The sequence below is a fragment of the Ciona intestinalis genome, chromosome 12, assembly GCF_000224145.3.
Source record: "Ciona intestinalis chromosome 12, KH, whole genome shotgun sequence".
Lineage (NCBI taxonomy): Eukaryota > Metazoa > Chordata > Ascidiacea > Phlebobranchia > Cionidae > Ciona > Ciona intestinalis.
In genome coordinates this window covers 3,753,377-3,770,754 of record NC_020177.2, presented here as the reverse complement: position 1 = coordinate 3,770,754, position 17,378 = coordinate 3,753,377, and the positions used below count along the sequence as shown (strand labels likewise).

The 17,378-nt window shown below is 39.2% G+C and overlaps 1 protein-coding gene across 1 annotated transcript in view; it reads left to right on the top strand.

The window, feature by feature from the left end:
* Positions 1–3,676: 3,676 nt before the first annotated feature.
* tolloid (Tolloid protein) overlaps positions 3,677–17,378 on the top strand; it is a 26,448-nt gene continuing 12,746 nt past the window's right edge. Inside the window, 4 exon segments of the mRNA NM_001078372.1 lie at positions 3,677–4,196; positions 10,038–10,330; positions 10,540–10,759; positions 10,976–11,131. Of these exon segments, the coding sequence (NP_001071840.1) occupies positions 3,761–4,196; positions 10,038–10,330; positions 10,540–10,759; positions 10,976–11,131 (1,105 nt within the window). The 5' untranslated portion in view covers positions 3,677–3,760.

Here is a 17,378-nt window from a genome sequence, read left to right as displayed (position 1 = left end):
TAGACGTGGATTTGTTCGATGCCAAGAAAGTGTTCATTGCGAGCCAGAAAGTGAGAAAAATGTTCGTTACCCTAACTTTCCCGCGCCTCTGACCGTTTTTCAAAATACCGGACTAAGTCAAAGGTTCGTGCGTGATGTTTTGCAAAACACACATTTCTTGTTTATGTTTTAAAACGCTCTTCATTAGTGAGTAAGGCGACCTGGACCGAGCCGGGCGTCGGTCGGTCACACTTCGGCATCAAGGGGCTTATCTCGGTGTCAGTGACCCAAGGTGACCTCGGCTGCGCGATAAGCGAACGTGGTTTGGAATTACGGCAACAGAAACATAGGGATTATTGGGATTTGCTGGACATGCGGGGGATACTCGTAGCGGTGGTCTTTTGGCTGAGTAATATGTACCGTTAAAACTTTGCGCGCATACCTGAAAAGTACCGTATTTGTACAGTACGTATGTTGTTCACAAACTACCTGGTTATCTTATTTCTATCAGTCCATTACTGTCGGAAAGGCTCATATAGCTCTATGGCATCCCGGAAAAGCCTCCTGCACGGTTAAGCACGTTTTCAGGGCACGCTACAGGTATCCACCGGAAAAGACATCGTTAAAATTCTTCAGAATCAGATCTTTCCGTTTCCGTGCTTTAATCAAACCCTTGATAATTGTGTTGTCTTATAATGCTGCTGAAGACTTTTTGTGATGGGCTTGATACTATTTTTTCAGGTGTATAATATTCGGACAGAAATCTATTTATTTATACCAGGGGGCATAGGTTTAAGCTCTGGGGCCAAATTTGTCTTTAATTTGACAGTCGACCATGTGTGGCGTGTGAGTCACCATTTCTAGCACAAACAGGCAACTAAAAATTGAATTAGGTCAATGCAATAATTTCTTAAACGTTGGGCGGGTCAGAATAAAGGGCTTTCAGGGCTATAATTTGCTAACCTTTACTTGCGCATATTTAGTAGACCGCTTAACTGTCGGGTAAATAAGATACCGCGTTAGCATCAAATCTTATATTTCCCGATCGTGCTTTAAACAGTTTTCAACGTTTTTAACGTCGCAAGGATACAAATTCCGTAAATATTCTTTGTTTACAACCAAATGGAAAGAAGGAAAAACAGGACAAATATACTTCCGACCCTATTATACCACTCAATATGCGATATTTGTTGATGTAACTTAATCTTTATTTACATTTGCAACCAATATGCATCACCATATGCTTAGTAAGGTATTTAAAAGGGAAACTGGAGCCGCCGATCAGTCTGCAGCCATGGAGTAGCAACCATTTCCGTATTTGCTTTAAACTCAAGGTAAATCGTGATTTAACGCCCGCTTTGAGGTCATTGGATGTCTCGTATGGTAAAACGATACTGTACGCACCATTTGCGAGGCACTTCAACCTTTTTTAAAGTTATTATTATTATGAAAACTATTAAAAACAAGTGCATTTCAATGCACCTAAAAAATCATAATCCGTAATACCATAATTCATATTAGAGATACGTTAATATTTATTCAAAGTTCTACAGAAAATTGGGTACACTGGATACAGGTAACAAATGAAATAACACTTCATTGTATCTTAACATTGTTTTGTACACGCACTTATTTCAACGGTCATTGTTAATTCTGTTGTTTTGCCCTTTTACAAATTGTACAGACACGTCAAATCAGGAGAGATTTCCATTTAAGGGCATTAAGCCTGTTAGTCAGTTAGCCAGGTTTAGAGGATGTATTATTTACACTTGGAGTTCAAATTTACGCCGGTTACCGAAATAAATATACAGTTTAATAAATGACGTCATTTAGTACGAAGGCAGTCATTTCCTGACTCTCGGGTTCGGTATTGTGACGTAACAATGTATTAACAGTTTTCTTTTACAATGTAAGAATACATAGTTCCATATAGTGACGTAACAATGGTCAATTGTTATTGAAATGCACCCAAATTCAAACATATATTTTCATTACTTCGTCATAGTAAGTCTTTACATTCTGTTGATTTGTTTCCAGTGAAATAATGAATTTAAATTGAACAAATTTGTCAGTGGTAGTTTAATAATTTATGTCGAAGCGAGGTAGGAACAACTTTAGTTATTCAATTGACCAATCGCTCCTGCTTTGCGCTGCTTTGGTCGCTAAAATCGGTGAATGTAATTTCTATAAATAGCAGCGATGTCTCATTTAAACGGTTTACAGAGTGCTCCTTTTGAAATGTTTTCCAATATAACATTTCGCCAAATTCATCATGAAACACGCTAATTGAGAAAGAGCTTTAAAATCTTTAAACCGAAAATGAAAGGTTTTTAATTAGTAGGCTAGCGCTAGATATTACAGCGTGGTTTTAGTAAGTTTAAAGTGTTTCTCATTCTAAACTGTTTAAAACTGTTTCATAGACCACATGGACCTCATATATAGAACGAATTTTAAAAGTTTTGCTTTACATAGGTTGTACTTTGACTCACATTCGAGATAGCATATATGGCTGGTAAATCGCAGTTCACTAAGGGACTATTAAATCGTATGTAACAGCTAACATGGATTTTAATGTATGAATTTACCACACTAGAGCCCTTGTCCACTGAAAACAAGACCGACTTTGCTAAAATTTCCGCTTTCCCAAATTCAGCATAACTTAATCTCCGATAACCATAGGTGTCTTGTAGGTACAAAAACACAGGCGCCGGTTTGGCTTGCTGACCAACGTCTGACAGCATGTAATTTGGTGGTTAGTACACAATGTGTGTAAGATAGGACTCCTGCTGTTCCGTAACCGCGAAGGCGAAAATATGTTGAGAATTTAGACCACACAACATATATCGGTTTGTGCATAAAATATGATAAAGGATATTTTAGTTGCCTTTTTAAACATAATGCAAGATATTAATATATATATATAGTAAGGTGGGGAAAGATGGGACAGAGAACATAGTCCGTTGTTGCTTGTTTAAAACACGATGAGAATATTTGAATATTATGTGCTAAAGGTGTCTCGTCTTTCCCCAAACTACTATATAGAAAATTGCAAAATAACGATAAAACGACAGTCGTTTAACTAAAGACAACTGGTTCGGAAGGAAAGATCTTCAAATAGTTCATTACCACCACCCAGCATAGCTCGATTATGTTCGATCGGTTCGCATTATTTGGCAGTGCCAACTAAAATGAACTTGTGATTGGATGTTAAATAATAAATGCAGGTCGTATTGCGTTCATTCGACAATCTTCGCGTAGAGATGATCAAAGATTTATAAAATATAGTGTGCCAGTGCCGGATTATAGCAGAATAAACACGTTTTGGAGGGGGAATGCGTTCATATTCGGTTATTGGAGATATGGCTAACAGGAAATAGACTTATGTGTGTATTAGGAAAACTTGTATGTGTGTGTTGTATTCGGAGTTGTTTCTTGAGTGATTCAGTTATACTCTACTTGTTTATATAGCGCTATACACTTTCGAGTAATAGTACTAAGTGGTCTCGATTAATTACTAAACCGTATTGATTCTGGCGTTTATTTTATTGCTGATTAACATTAGGGGAACGCCGGAAAAGCTCTGCCTGCGGTATAAGACGAGCGCGTGGCTGGCGTGTTTGTCTGAAGGAAAAAAGGAGAATGCGCAAGATTCTTTTTTCGAGTGCGGGTTTTGGAAAGACAAGAGCCATGACTGACGTTCGTAACTGAGTAGTAAGTGAGTAGAAGAAGCGATAGTCCCAAGTGCGATATATGTTAACTGCGCTTGCCACACGCCATCAGAATGGTAGTGACAACGACCCATACAGGGCTGGTAAAAGAGGCAAATAATTGCAAGTGCAAACAATTTCGAAAGACTGAAACATTCTACAGCGGACAAAATTTCTGCAGTGCAGAACTTAAGAGCAAAGTTTCAAAGTCAGTTACAAAAACTATATACGAAACGGTGCAGGTCACCAGTACAAATAAAAACTGTAACCGTCATCGGATTTCTAAAACGAACACTAGAATGCCGTTTTCAATGAGGATACGGAGAAGGGAACTTTCGGCCGCCGTTGCCGTAATTCTGATGATCATTTTTCCGCGGGAGTTTTCTTACAGCGTCGGGGTAGCAGCCCAGAGTGTACCATCGCCAACGCAAAGGCTTTCATCGACGCCGGCGCTTTTTGAAGACTTACCAGAAGAGAGCCTAGCCAATACAAAGGACCCATGCAAAGCTAGTAAGTGAATTCTTAACCTGTTGGTTTACTAAAATTACTTGTGGTATAAAACACTTTCATTAAAACTCAAGAAATTTCAGGGATGCGTTTTAGCAATCAATCAAATAAACTTGTAAAAGAAATCCCCATACGCTACTCATAAGATACACGCTTGGACGACAGTAAAAGTTTTATACACAAGGCCGTATTAGCAAACATTACGGCATACATAGGTAAATCGACCGGAAAGTAGGAATTACGTATTGAATGTTTGTTTAAAACTCTTAACCCCAGTTAAGAATTGTTTACATATATAGAACTTTCGTGGCCTAAATATCGTTTGATGAAACAGCGCGTAAGCATAAATTTAGGAGAAGGGATATTTTACCAATGCGGGGGTCTCGTAGACCTCGGTATTTTCAAAATCCTCAAAACGCGGCTGACTCATTTTATAATGTCAAGATTATGGTGGATTGATCGTCTCAATAGACGGCAAATGGTGATTAATTTGTGAACTAAAAACTAAGTACTGTATTCGTTGTAACATACACTGTATTCGTTGTAACATACACTGGTCAAGCTTTATACATTTAGGGTTGGGTAATATGTATACGCCGTTAGCTAGCTCATAATATTCCACATTTTAGAGTCGTGTTTTTAGGAAATAATCAACGATATTTTAGAGTAGCTATAAAACCCGAGAAGGCAATCTTATCTAAAACCTTTTATAAACCGTTTCTTTTTGGTAAGTTTTATTAATTTTGAAGTTAAGTACAAGGCAGTTTTTAATTAGGTCGCGTATATGCAAAACCGACGCTAGATATAGACCCGTATTTTCAGAGTGTAAATTTATCAAGGCACTACACTGCCAAAGTTTTAAAACCTAAAGGTTAAAAAGAATCCCCTTGTTATTAAAAACCCTTCCCAGTCAATTTACACCTAATTATGTGATCCCAGGCTTGATCGTAATTAGCACTACGTTGCAAGCACGATTATTTGCGATGTCCGCGTGTAATCCACTATCTACATGCCGGCGGTAGTTTTCCTTGCAGCTTATGCTCTCCCAGGGCGATCTGTTGAATTATTGTTGTTATTTTTAAGGCTTTCGTGGTCGGCGTTGCTCGTTTTTAATGAAAGTCCACCCCAACAAGTAAACAAAACTAAAGGATTAGCGCAAACTATTCATTAAAATCTGTAGCGGCTTAAACTGTTTTGTTGACGCGCGCTCATTTTTGACCGTAATCAGTAAACAGTAATCGTTATCAGCGAAGACCAATCGCTTTTATAATTATATGCGCATATAGCTGCCAATAAATATAAGCCGCATGTAGACTTGAACTGCTGTGCACAAAAAATCCCAAAGCGCGGTCAATCAATGGTAAAAAACCGTCCAAGGTGACATAATAGTTCAAACTCCCAGCCCGCCAATTAAGTTTGTACGTCGGAAGCTAAAAGCCACGATTGCCGCACTTCCGCCGCTTCAAACACCGCCGCAACAATAGACATACATTGTGTACAATCATAAACAATAGCGATGCCCCATTGTCAGTTTCTCAAAGAATCTTGCAGCTTTCAAGTATACCGAGCTTTAACCGCCACATCAATAATAGCATCCCCACTTCCTCGAGTTAGCTGATATTGTTTACCAGTTGACGCTAATTTGTTGCCATTACATGCGCCCGTGTCCGTTTATTCAAGCTCCCATATCGCCAATTCAAATAAAATATACTCTTCTATCTATTCAGTGTGTTTCCCGCTCAATAATAGACAAAGGTTATTTTCTCTATTGAAGCTCCCCAATGAATGGAGCGGTTGCTGCATGTGGTTGCTGCAATTTAAACTCGACAGTCATATAATATTTGAATGTACCTGAATTTTACATTAACTTCACATTTTAGATGCGCTTGTACAATTTTAATACATTAGGTCTAGCAGGTATATCCATTTTTCGATTTATAAGTTGTATTTTTCCATCACTGTATACCCCACATGTACAGTGTATTTATGCCGCTTCGGTCAAGTTGCTCTGCTGTAAAAACGCGACAATATTTGTTTATACAACGCAAGTTAATTGGTTTACCATGACGCTCGGGTTACAGGTTATGATATAACGCTCACGACTCGTGGGTGTCCTGCTCATAAAGGCCATTAGGCGGAAAACACCATACATTGAAAGTCGTATGTTTATCTGCGATTCGAAGCACGCAGCCTGTACCATTTGAAGTAACGAATCGATCCGATCATATGCGAGTGTGGCTTACGCTGCTGCCCTGTAGTTGGAACCTTGTGCTCATCAATCTCAATCAGTCGCTCACTGCGATGGCTGCCTGGACCGCAAAATTCGATTTTCTGACGCAAGCATACCTAAACTTTTTGGCCATCTCGCAAAATCTCGCTCGGCGAATTTGAACCGTGAAAGTTTATTATCGGAAAGCGTATCCACCAACGCCGTTAAACGTCTATAATTAGCCACAACCTTTTGCACAGTCTGTTCTGTTTATGGACGTCTTATGTTAACCCACTGTCGCGAAATCAATAACAAAGTGACAGCGAGGGCACCTGGATAGGAAACTCCAGTTAAATTAAATCACCATCTTTTTAAAATCAAGTTCTTGCCCCACATATCGTGCTCGGTTGACTCATGAAAGCACAAGGTAAAATCTGAATCCAATTTCCACGGTCTCTTGGATTCTGATTCCGAATTACGATAAGCATCATACATGAGACGAGGTGTTTGCCGTCCAAGTTACTCACTTCGCCCCGTGTCTTTATCATGGCGCATCGGAACCCGCATTTCGATGGCTAACCTGATCAAATACATAGTTTATTCTTTATCGTCGCATCGTCGAATGTCATCGTTTATTTGCGCAGTTCAAGAGGTACGTTGCGGCTGAAAGAAATTGTGCACCTACCATATTTACCGACTAAATACGCCGGCCACGCTCGTTTAAGTAACTGATATTAACGCATTCCACCCGAACAAGCGAATCTCACTTTACGAGGTCTTTTTCTTATTGCATTTATGATGACCGCTGCTTTCAATGACCGCTTACCATCAACAGCCGCTTTAATAAATGTCCATACTCTGTTTCCAGAAAGCTGTAGTCATAAACCTAAAGAACTTTTCTATTACTTTTAATGATATAACATTGCCGCACTCTTTACCGTCATATGGGTTTTCATTTGTTCTTTTGTATTTCTTGTAAGTTTTGTGGTATGGACTTTGGCCTATAGAACCACGCTGTATTTTAACGCTCGTGATCTCTGTCTTCGCTTTAAAAAAGCGATCATGTTGTGGCGAAAATTCGCAGCAGGAGACTTCCTACGTACCAAGTAAGTTAAAAACAAAACAACGATCTGGCGACGTCATGGTTATCTTCATTACTTGTTGTGGTTGCGCGGCTACTGCAGCGACAACAAAACTTATTCATGCTCGCCGTCGGTTTTCCATAAAGGCCTTTCACGACCTCGGGACACCACTATATGATACTGTAAGATTGAACCGGCCGTATGTGTACTTTGCTTTTGGTTGTGTATCATCCAAAATCGTTTCTTTTCCGGCGTACAAGATACCGGAGCCTTTAACGCTGGTCAATCTAAACACTTCGCCCTTTCCGTGTGTTCGTGCGTTCGGGCTATTTCAATCGTGTTTGGGAATGACGCACTTGGAGCGCGCGTCGTCAGGTGAAAAAGATCCATTCACCGAATCGTTGCGACAAATACAACACTGACGACTGGAACGTTTCCGTCGACTTGACTGACAGTTGTCCTTCTTGAAAGGACAACAGTTCTGGGTTATTTGAAGCCCTCACAACATTGTCCGTCGTCCAAGAAACTCTCGCAGGCCCTTGAACCGAATCGGGGAACAAATTCACCTTCAACCTTTTCGTAAACTGAGCTGAGACAAATTGTTAGCTCACGGTCGTAATTTCGCACCCCGGGCCAGGATGTGTAACCGCCACGGAACTAACTGCCGGAGAGAATGCGCTTTATCTATGACGCTACGGATGACGTAGGCGCATGGCACTGGCCTCGGTATTTTAATGGCACGCGCACTGTTTGATTGGCAACTGTTTCTGCCTCGTTGACTGTTGGCAAGAGAACGTGCAATCGAATCGCTTAAAGAGTGTTTTATTTTGGGAGACAAACAAATTTCCTTCAGTGGTGCTTGTCGCTACCGTCTATGAATTTTAGGTATGTCATTGTAAGCTGTAATTGCGCATCCTTTTAATGGCTAACCGGTCTGCCAAGAGTGCTCGAATCGGCCACTCAAAAGCAGGACACCTGCACCTGTCGATTGTAATGCTACGGACATCCGATACACTGTGTGCCCGTTTCCGAGCGGCAATTAGTCGCAAAACACTTGTAGGTCGCAGCGACGTGACTGATCGCTTTTGCGTGGGAAAATGTGGTCGGTTCGTGGCGAAAAATGAACTCGCTTTTATAGAACATCTAAAAAGTTGTGTTCCAAAATGTTGAACCAATAATTCTAGTAATAATCCTATTATTAACGCTCAAAAATTTTAAGAAATTTAAATCAGAATGTCAAAATCATTAAAAGTCAAAAAATCATGGCATCTGCCGAAAGGAATTACATCTGTCTATACTGATCGACGTTGTTCGTTAGGATAAGCTTACCATAACTTCGACAGCTAGTTGTACAATCGGCGTGAGAAAGTGTACGAAAAACAGCAAATCCTATTTTAATTATCGGTCGCTGAAACTGCAAGAATTAGATTCACACCATTCCCTGCATTTTCGCTTTAAAACACACGGTTTTGAAATATAATACTGTAGTCAGAAAGTCTAAAGGACATAGCAAATTAAACTTTAAATTTTAGTCCTGTCCCACAAGAAAAAGTGTTTTCGATCCGCAAAATTGGTGCTAGGTTGCTTTAATGGAAGCCAAACCCACGTTTACGAACTTCTGTTGGTCTTGTTTGTCAATTTTTCGGTAGATCGCCACTGCGAAAGATTGTCACGCGACTGAAACGACCACCCTTTCACCTAGCCCCACCTTTAGCCGTGACGTAGACGACTTTTGTGACGTCACATCGCCACCGGCCGTGACGTATTGGGCACACGTGACCGTGACTGCCATTCAAATCAAGACTTTTCAAAATAACCAGTGTATATGTGTACACATTCTCACATAAACGTATATTTTATAGCCCAACCGCCAAAACCCCGCAAAATACAGTATTTCCATGTTCTAATCAAAAGGAAATAACATGTAACTTGTAAATTTATTGGTGGGAAAAGGATAGGTTACAAAACTACTGTCTTTGGTATTTGTTAAATACAATTCAGCATAGAAAGGTCTCAGCTAATAATGGAATATAAATTTCACTCGTTCACTTATAGTAGGTTATGTAATACTACTTTTTGTGTACCAGACAGACTGGGCAAAATCCTGCGATTGCATTACGCCGCAATCTATATACACTTACTGGTCGATATTTCGTACAATATACATTATTTTCGACCGAGGCTACCAGGCTTGTGCGGAAGCTTGGTTTGGTCGACGCAGTAAAATCGAATTTCATTCTGACCAATAAACAGATACGTATAAGTGGTATAACTTTCATTGTTCTTATCGGACGCATACAGTAGCTTGAATTCAATCTATATGTGAAATTTATAGGATTAATATTGACTGGATATCCTGTATTTAAATGCGTTGTAAAAGATTAGTTGTAAAATCCGGTATATAAACATGCGAATCTTTATGATTTAAGCTCACGTTAAAGGTTAAACCAACATTGTAATACATTTAATTACATTGTTAACAGAATTAACTTAAATTCTAGAAACTCCAATATCAGAAATCCAACCTTGTTAAAAAACAACTTAATTTTTTAGGACTTTTTCTTGGCGACATTGCTTTAGATGAAGAAGACGTAGAAAATATCTTCGGTGAAACTGCCGACGATTTCATTCAAAACGTCGGGAAAGCACCGGCAACCCCAACCCGGTCCCCAATCGGTGACGTCATGTCTTCACCCCCAAGTCCCAGCTCCAACCCCAACCGCCGGAGAAGAAAAGGGCGCGGAAGAAAAAAGAGACGGCGGAACAGAAAGTCAAGAAAGAACGTTCAACGTCAACAAGCAACTTTAGATTTTGACGTGGCGTCACCTTCAAACATGACGTCAGAGGTACGTCATCGCACTGGAATAACTATATCTCAACTGAACAAACTGCACTATGTATAGGAATCTATTTAAAAAGTATTTTAGTTTAATGAATGACTGGGTTTTTCCTCAAAGACTTGGGATTTAGGTCAAATTTGTCCTATTACCCCATTCTTATCAGTTGCTTTAAATCAAATCATCATATTTTTATCATTGCATATTCTCTGTATCAGGTTTTTGCTTCGTACAATTCAAGCCAAGGCAACCGTACCAATACGCCTGTTCGAACCACCGGCGATACATTAAGAACAGGAATCCCAAATCTACGAGAACTATCTTTGGTTCTTGACCGAGAGGTATCCAGACGACGTAGTGACGTCATGGATATTGATGACGTAGCAAGGGCGGGTCGCAGAAGGGGCGGGCGTAGAAATAGAAAACGTAAACGAAAAGGTATTAGTTAAACATCAGTTACTTACAAAGTTAGATAAATAAAAGTCTTGGTCATTTTTCGATAGATAAAACACCAACAAATTCTGAAATGTTTGGAAAACTGAGTGCAAAAAAAACTTAAGTTGGTTAGGGATTGTCGTTTTAGATTTAAATGTTATATCTTTGAAATAGTATTAGTCTAAATGCAATCTAAAAATTTGTTTTCATTTGTCACAGGGCGAAGGAGGAATAGACACAGGCGACTTCGGTACAAGAGCAGACGACAAAGAGCAGAGGAAGTATTTAAACGGACTCGTAGAGCTGCAACTGCTCGACAAGAGAGAAAATGGCCCCATGGTGTAATTCCGTATACCATCAGTGCTAATTTCACAGGTAAGATATCATATAGTTTACCACCATAGCTTGGTTATAGGGCTGTCGGCTAAATGTCAATCGGTGTTCTTATCTTCTATGTTGCATCGGACCAACTTCGAGTCGTGTACAAACTCATTAAATATTTAGATCAGTCGATCTGCCGCCCCTCATCGACTTGCTAATAGAGGCAACTCGGGATTCAGCTCAAATCTGTAACCAAAAATCTCGTGCCAGTACTATATTTGCTCACGCTAATCTAACAGGCTATAGGCGAGCTACCTAAAAATCGATAACCGAGCCTGTTTTGTAGCTTGTACAACTGTACTGTCGATTATGTAAGCGGTGTATATGAGATGTAAACACGCGCAAAGTCTACACGAAACTCGTGCTTGCCCAAAAATATGAAAACACAGATCTTTGCACCGATTTCAGTCTACATGAAGTTATTGCTTATTCAGCGAAACCACAACGTTATATTTACTGCTATCAAGTGCACGATTTCCGTATCTTTTTACGATAAGCAGCATAAGAGGCACTAAAATACCCACAATAGACAGTATTCAAAATAATTTTAATTGAAAATGGTTAATTCAAAAAGACCGAAAATGGACATTTTCAAACCGTTCTGTCACAGAGTGGTTTACCGCCATATAAAATGGTTACAGAAATGACATTTTCCGTATCTGTATTTCGTTTTAACAACGTCGGACAGTTAAAATAAGGAAATTGTACCTCGCTTCGAAAACCGCAAGGGATTATTTGTTGAAGTGAAAAAATTTATAATGCATTTATGGTGACGGCAATGAAAAGAAAGCATAATTTCGAAATATTTATATATATACAAGTTGAAATATTACGCTTACAACAATGTTCTACTGTTAGACATGTCATAGTAAGGTAAAAGTATGTAGTACTGTGGGGTTAGAAAGATACCGTTAACACATATTATCCCATATTTTCCAAGTCGGTTTTTAACATTAATAATGCTCTTTTAAAGCTGTGAGGGTATGATTATAATATGTTTCTGTACATATTATTTGTTTTTGACGGAATAAAAAAATAGAACAAAACATGGACCATTGTACCCCAACACATTTATGCGCGTTCTGTAATGTAGTCTTCTATAAGCGCTGATGCGATTTTTGCAGTGTTTTTTACGAACACCCATTCGTCTTGGTCAGTAGCTAAATAGAGCTTCGTTTTTGTCGCCTTTTAGTATCTGAAACTCGATCAGATGCACAGATAAACTATATACGTGTAACAGACACTTGGCAGCTCATCGATTACAATTAGCCATTTCAGACGAGTTTTGCGGCGAAAATAGTAAATTGGCATTGATTTTTATTTTAACTTGATATCTCAACGAAATCCATAAACACGTTTTGCAAAAGATTTAGCCTAAAATCGTAAAGTAGGGTTTATTTTCTAAAAAACTTTAAATAAACCAAAAAATAGCTACCATTATTTAACTAAACAGTTAAAATAAAAAAAAATGACCAAGTTTGACTGTGTTGCGAAAATTGTCGTAACTTTCTGTTAAAATCCGTACGAACAAAATTATATATTTTACAATCCGGATCGAACTCAGTTACATGCAAGAATTGCTTCATCAGCGAGCCGAGTCTTCTAATTTTGACATAAATCATTCATGGCCGATTGACCTTGACGATAAAGAATGAATATTGCATGTGTACGTGGTTTTATACGACGACACACTTCCACTGTCGCTTTCAAATTCCAAACCACACGATCTTTGCACAAAGGTCCCAGGTTGTGTCATGGGCACTTAACTTCGTTCAAATAGCAACCGATCTGTTATTCCCTTATGGTTTCACCGGTTATACTCAATTATTGTATATGACGCCTCTGGAAACCCTAGAGAAAACGGCCCGGGATTTTCTATTTCCACCTCGAACAGCAGCCTGTATACCCCTGCACCGCGCATCGGGTGCTTAACTTAGTTAAAATGCGGCAAACCTTATTTGCGCTCTGGATGTGCATGACCTTATTCACTCCGCCATTTCTGACACCCATTAGGTCCAGCTTGTGCATTGGAAAGACATAACTCAATTCCGGAATCTCTCCAAGGGATAACCAGTCACGATCGAGCATTTGCATTAAAACGCATTTAATGTTAATATCTAATCTATTGAAAATAATATTAATTGACGTCGACAGTGACGTATGCACCTTGCGCGTCATTTGGTAACCCAACACCAAGATATACATTACAGCGTGTGGCCGCATCGGATGTCTCATGTTATCTTTTCCATGCGAGTTAAAGATCGCGTAGATCAATATATCGGCTTCAGCACTATCTTACTCGAAGCGTAGTTATCTGCACTTTACAGCTACGAAAACAAATCCAGCAACACACAGTGACATTCAATTCCATTGTACAGACACAGCCTGTATAATGCTTAACAATACCTATATATACTCGAACAGGTTTTAAATACACGGCAAATACTTAAGGACGAATAAAATCGTCAGCAATAAGAATTAAAAAAGTGTGTTAGAAATCTTCCGCCAAATTCTTACATACAAAAAAATTATATAAACTACTTAAAAAACACAACATATTTTAGTTATGTAGTTAAGAAACGGTAAAAATGTTGAAAGTCCCAATTCCTTCGCCGTTAGTTCGTCCATTATTATAGGTTCCTTTAAAAAGTTCTCAATCTGATTCGAACTGTCAAGACCGTGAACCGCAGACCACCAGTCCTATTCAAATTTCCAATTACCGAGATCATGGAAAATGAAAATTGAAAACTCCTCCAACTCGAATCCCGTTTATTAAAACGTTTGCGGGAAGTGAAACCGACGTTTTATTATCACACTGCGAAATGAATGGCGCTAACTCAGTGAATCTAATTGTTTTTGAGCCATGACACCTTGTTTTAAAAAAGCAGACCCACCAGAACCACTACAAATTTATTATATACGGTTTATATGAAGAAACGTTCTCTGCTGTATTTCTTTACACAAGAACCGTCCTATACTTAATGATCACCGTCAGGGTTATATTCACGTAATTTATTACAGTTGCACTAAGCTATAATAGTGTAGCGTCCAAATTAGCAAAGGTACAATTCCATACATACATGCTTAAGGCGTGGTTATTGTGATTCTTGTTACCCGATGCAAAACAGATTGAGTGCATTGAACTATTACGACCTGTAAACAACCGGCCCAAATCACTTGTAAACCACACGGGACTAATTTTCCGAAACTTCAAGGCAGTTAGCGCTTCTTGGCACGGCTGCCTTGTCCTTAACGTCCCGGAACGCCTTTCGTTGTAGCGGCAACATATCACCTGAAACATGAGCATCGAACACCCAGTGGTTGATAGGTTAAGTCGTTTTTTTGTTTAGGGAGTGTAACATACTATCCTAAACTGATGGAAGGTGTCTGATACTGTTTCAACATTTTTGGCGATTCTGGAAGCGTCGTTTATGCAGTGTTTCTAATTGATTAGGTATTTTCATAGGCTGTTTTTGCCGAGCCTGAGATTTACACTTAAAGGTAAATAACTCCATATTCTATTATGTTATGTATCTTGTACCTCTTCGTATAGGCATTGGTTCGGTAACTATTTGCACCAAGTAATTATGTTTCCATTTACTGCGATCTGTCCTTTGCATTTTTTTAAATTTTAGCCGTTGTCAGTTCTTAGTTCTACATGATAAATGCCTTTCAACGTTGCCGCTTGACCGCCCGGCTTTATTTTATCAAATTACGAAGTAAAATAGTTTGCAGTGTTGTATTTCTAGCTATGTCGAATCACTTTTCGCTGGGAAAGTGACCTCAAGGTGATAGGTGGCTTGTGAACAGTGTGTACACTCTTGAACTAAATTCCTGGTGTAGAATTTTGCAAAACATTCAAATTGTTTAATACGAACTCCACCAAAACGTGGATGGGGTTACGCAGCCAACTTTCTTAGAAAAATTCTTTGTTCAGTTGATTTTACATATTTTAGGTAGATTTTGGCATCTACAGGCGGCAGTCGGCATTAGGGCGAGTCACATTAATTTAGCTTGATTTTGTCGTGATTATTCCTTAATTTCTGGCCTATAAAAGTACATTGTCCTAGGCTGTTTGGTCACTTTTATACGGTGTTTTCGTGTAATACTACCATATTTCACCATTCGGAGTTTCTAAAGCGTTCCACATATTACAGTGCCCCAATTTCTGTTAATGTTATTACCCCAAACCAGTTGATTCGATTTAAAAAATTCTCCAAACGTCGCTACCTTCAAGTTCGTTTTCTTCTTGATTAAGATTTCCACCCTTTTGATCTTTTCCGTAATTTTACCCGGAAATTGATCAGTGGCAATTTTCGTTCATTGTAGCCTACTTAAAATTACACAGAAATGATTATGATGTGTCTGTTTCCTGCGCGGGAACCAACTTGGTTTTTAATTTTCTTTTCAAAGTTCACGTAACACACTACCCAACGTTATTATGTTTTAAGTGCTGCCAACTTATTTTACTTTTCCAAGAAAAAATGTCGCCTGTGTGGCATATCGGCTGTATACGGGTGTCCGGTAACGAATCTTGCATCTCATGCGGTCCCATTACACTGATAAGTGGGATGCGACGGATATAATTGCTTTCCAAGGCACTTTACACCTGCCGACAACTTGTTTTGAAGCAGTGAATCGCCCCGTGTCTCAGATCGCTGCGATATGAACTGTTTATCGATCTGGAGCGACCTGATGTGTCTATAGATCGTGTCTAGTGTAATATACCCACATCAGACACATAGTTAGAAATTATAGCTTTAAAACTTACATGCGTCCACAACGGGTTAATTTATACACAAAAACTTGTATTTCATTTAATTGTTTTATACACGTAATAACGTCCACATTAAATGACCTAATCTTATAAGGGGTTATATCATGACTCTTCAATTACTTGCAGGAAATTCCCAATACGTTAATACGACATAAAGTAGCCGGGAATTGTTTCCCGAGCATTTCAGTTCACTTCTATTTTGGTCCTGGTGCCCTGTACTCTGAGAAATGAATTGTTTTTAATCTGACGCAGAAGTCGTACTTTCAAAACAATACGCACGAAACCTGCTAAAAATACTTTCAACGGAAGCCATTCTTGCCAAGTTTTCGAACAGTTGTCTTCCCTAACATGGCTTTAAAACGTTTTATTTTTAGAATAAACCGAAAGGTTACTTCGAATTCGGTCGTGACCTCGACTTAACAAAACCTCTGTTCGTTTTTTGTCGCCAAATAACATCGCCTTACTCGATTTATTGCGGTTTTGCGGCAGATTCTTGTCCGTGGTGTGGGTATTGAATTCGAAACCGCAATTCAATGTTGGTGAAATTGCTTTCGTGGTCTGCGGCGTCCTTCCACGGGCGCCTGGTAGTACCTTTAGGTTTACTGGGCCCGTCTGGGCTGTTGCGACCGCCCAGGCGAGGATAAAAGCATTGGATAAAATCGAACTAATCTCGCGCAGTGAAAGCATATATATAAATAAATATAAATACGTTTACGCATGTTAGCCTTGGCATTTCTTGTTTGGGCGAGTCTTCTTAATAAATCGCGTTGGAGATAAAACTTGCAAAACAAATATACATCGTTACCACCAAGTCACTTTGTTGCGGCACCCGGACAACCGATAAGCGGCCAAATGGGTCAACAAAGCAACGAAACATGACACCTGTGCTAACCATCAAGCGTGTCTTATCAACCAAGCATCCCGAAGTACATTGTCCATGTCCGGTACACAAAAGCCTGCTTGTAATTTCTGATTGCACAGTTCAACCTTTTTGCAAAGATTTCCGGAATTCGATACGTTTTCAATAACACCGATTTTCGTAAATCGACTCTTAACCCTGTGAAACCGCCGTGTATTGTACACGTCACTACGACAGTATAATTCCTTGTCTATATTGCAAGTGTCCCATGACTCATGGTGTTAACTGATTCCCGGCCACACCTCAGTAATTTAAATACCCGGTCTCATGTGTATTGGGCGGAAATTCCGAAAGTTTTAAATTTCGTGAATCATTTTGTTCGTGAGTAACAGTTATGCTAAATCACCATATCAAGTTAAACATTCTGTATGAATAACAGACTGACGATTCAGGCGGACTATATCTCTCTTATCAAATTTGTTAGACTTGATTTTTGCCCGTTATACGTATTTCGTAGCACAAAATCCCGACTGTATTTCTTTATAGAAAAATCTCCTGCCAAAGCACTATAGTTCAGGGTTAGATTCACGCAACTTATTACAAGT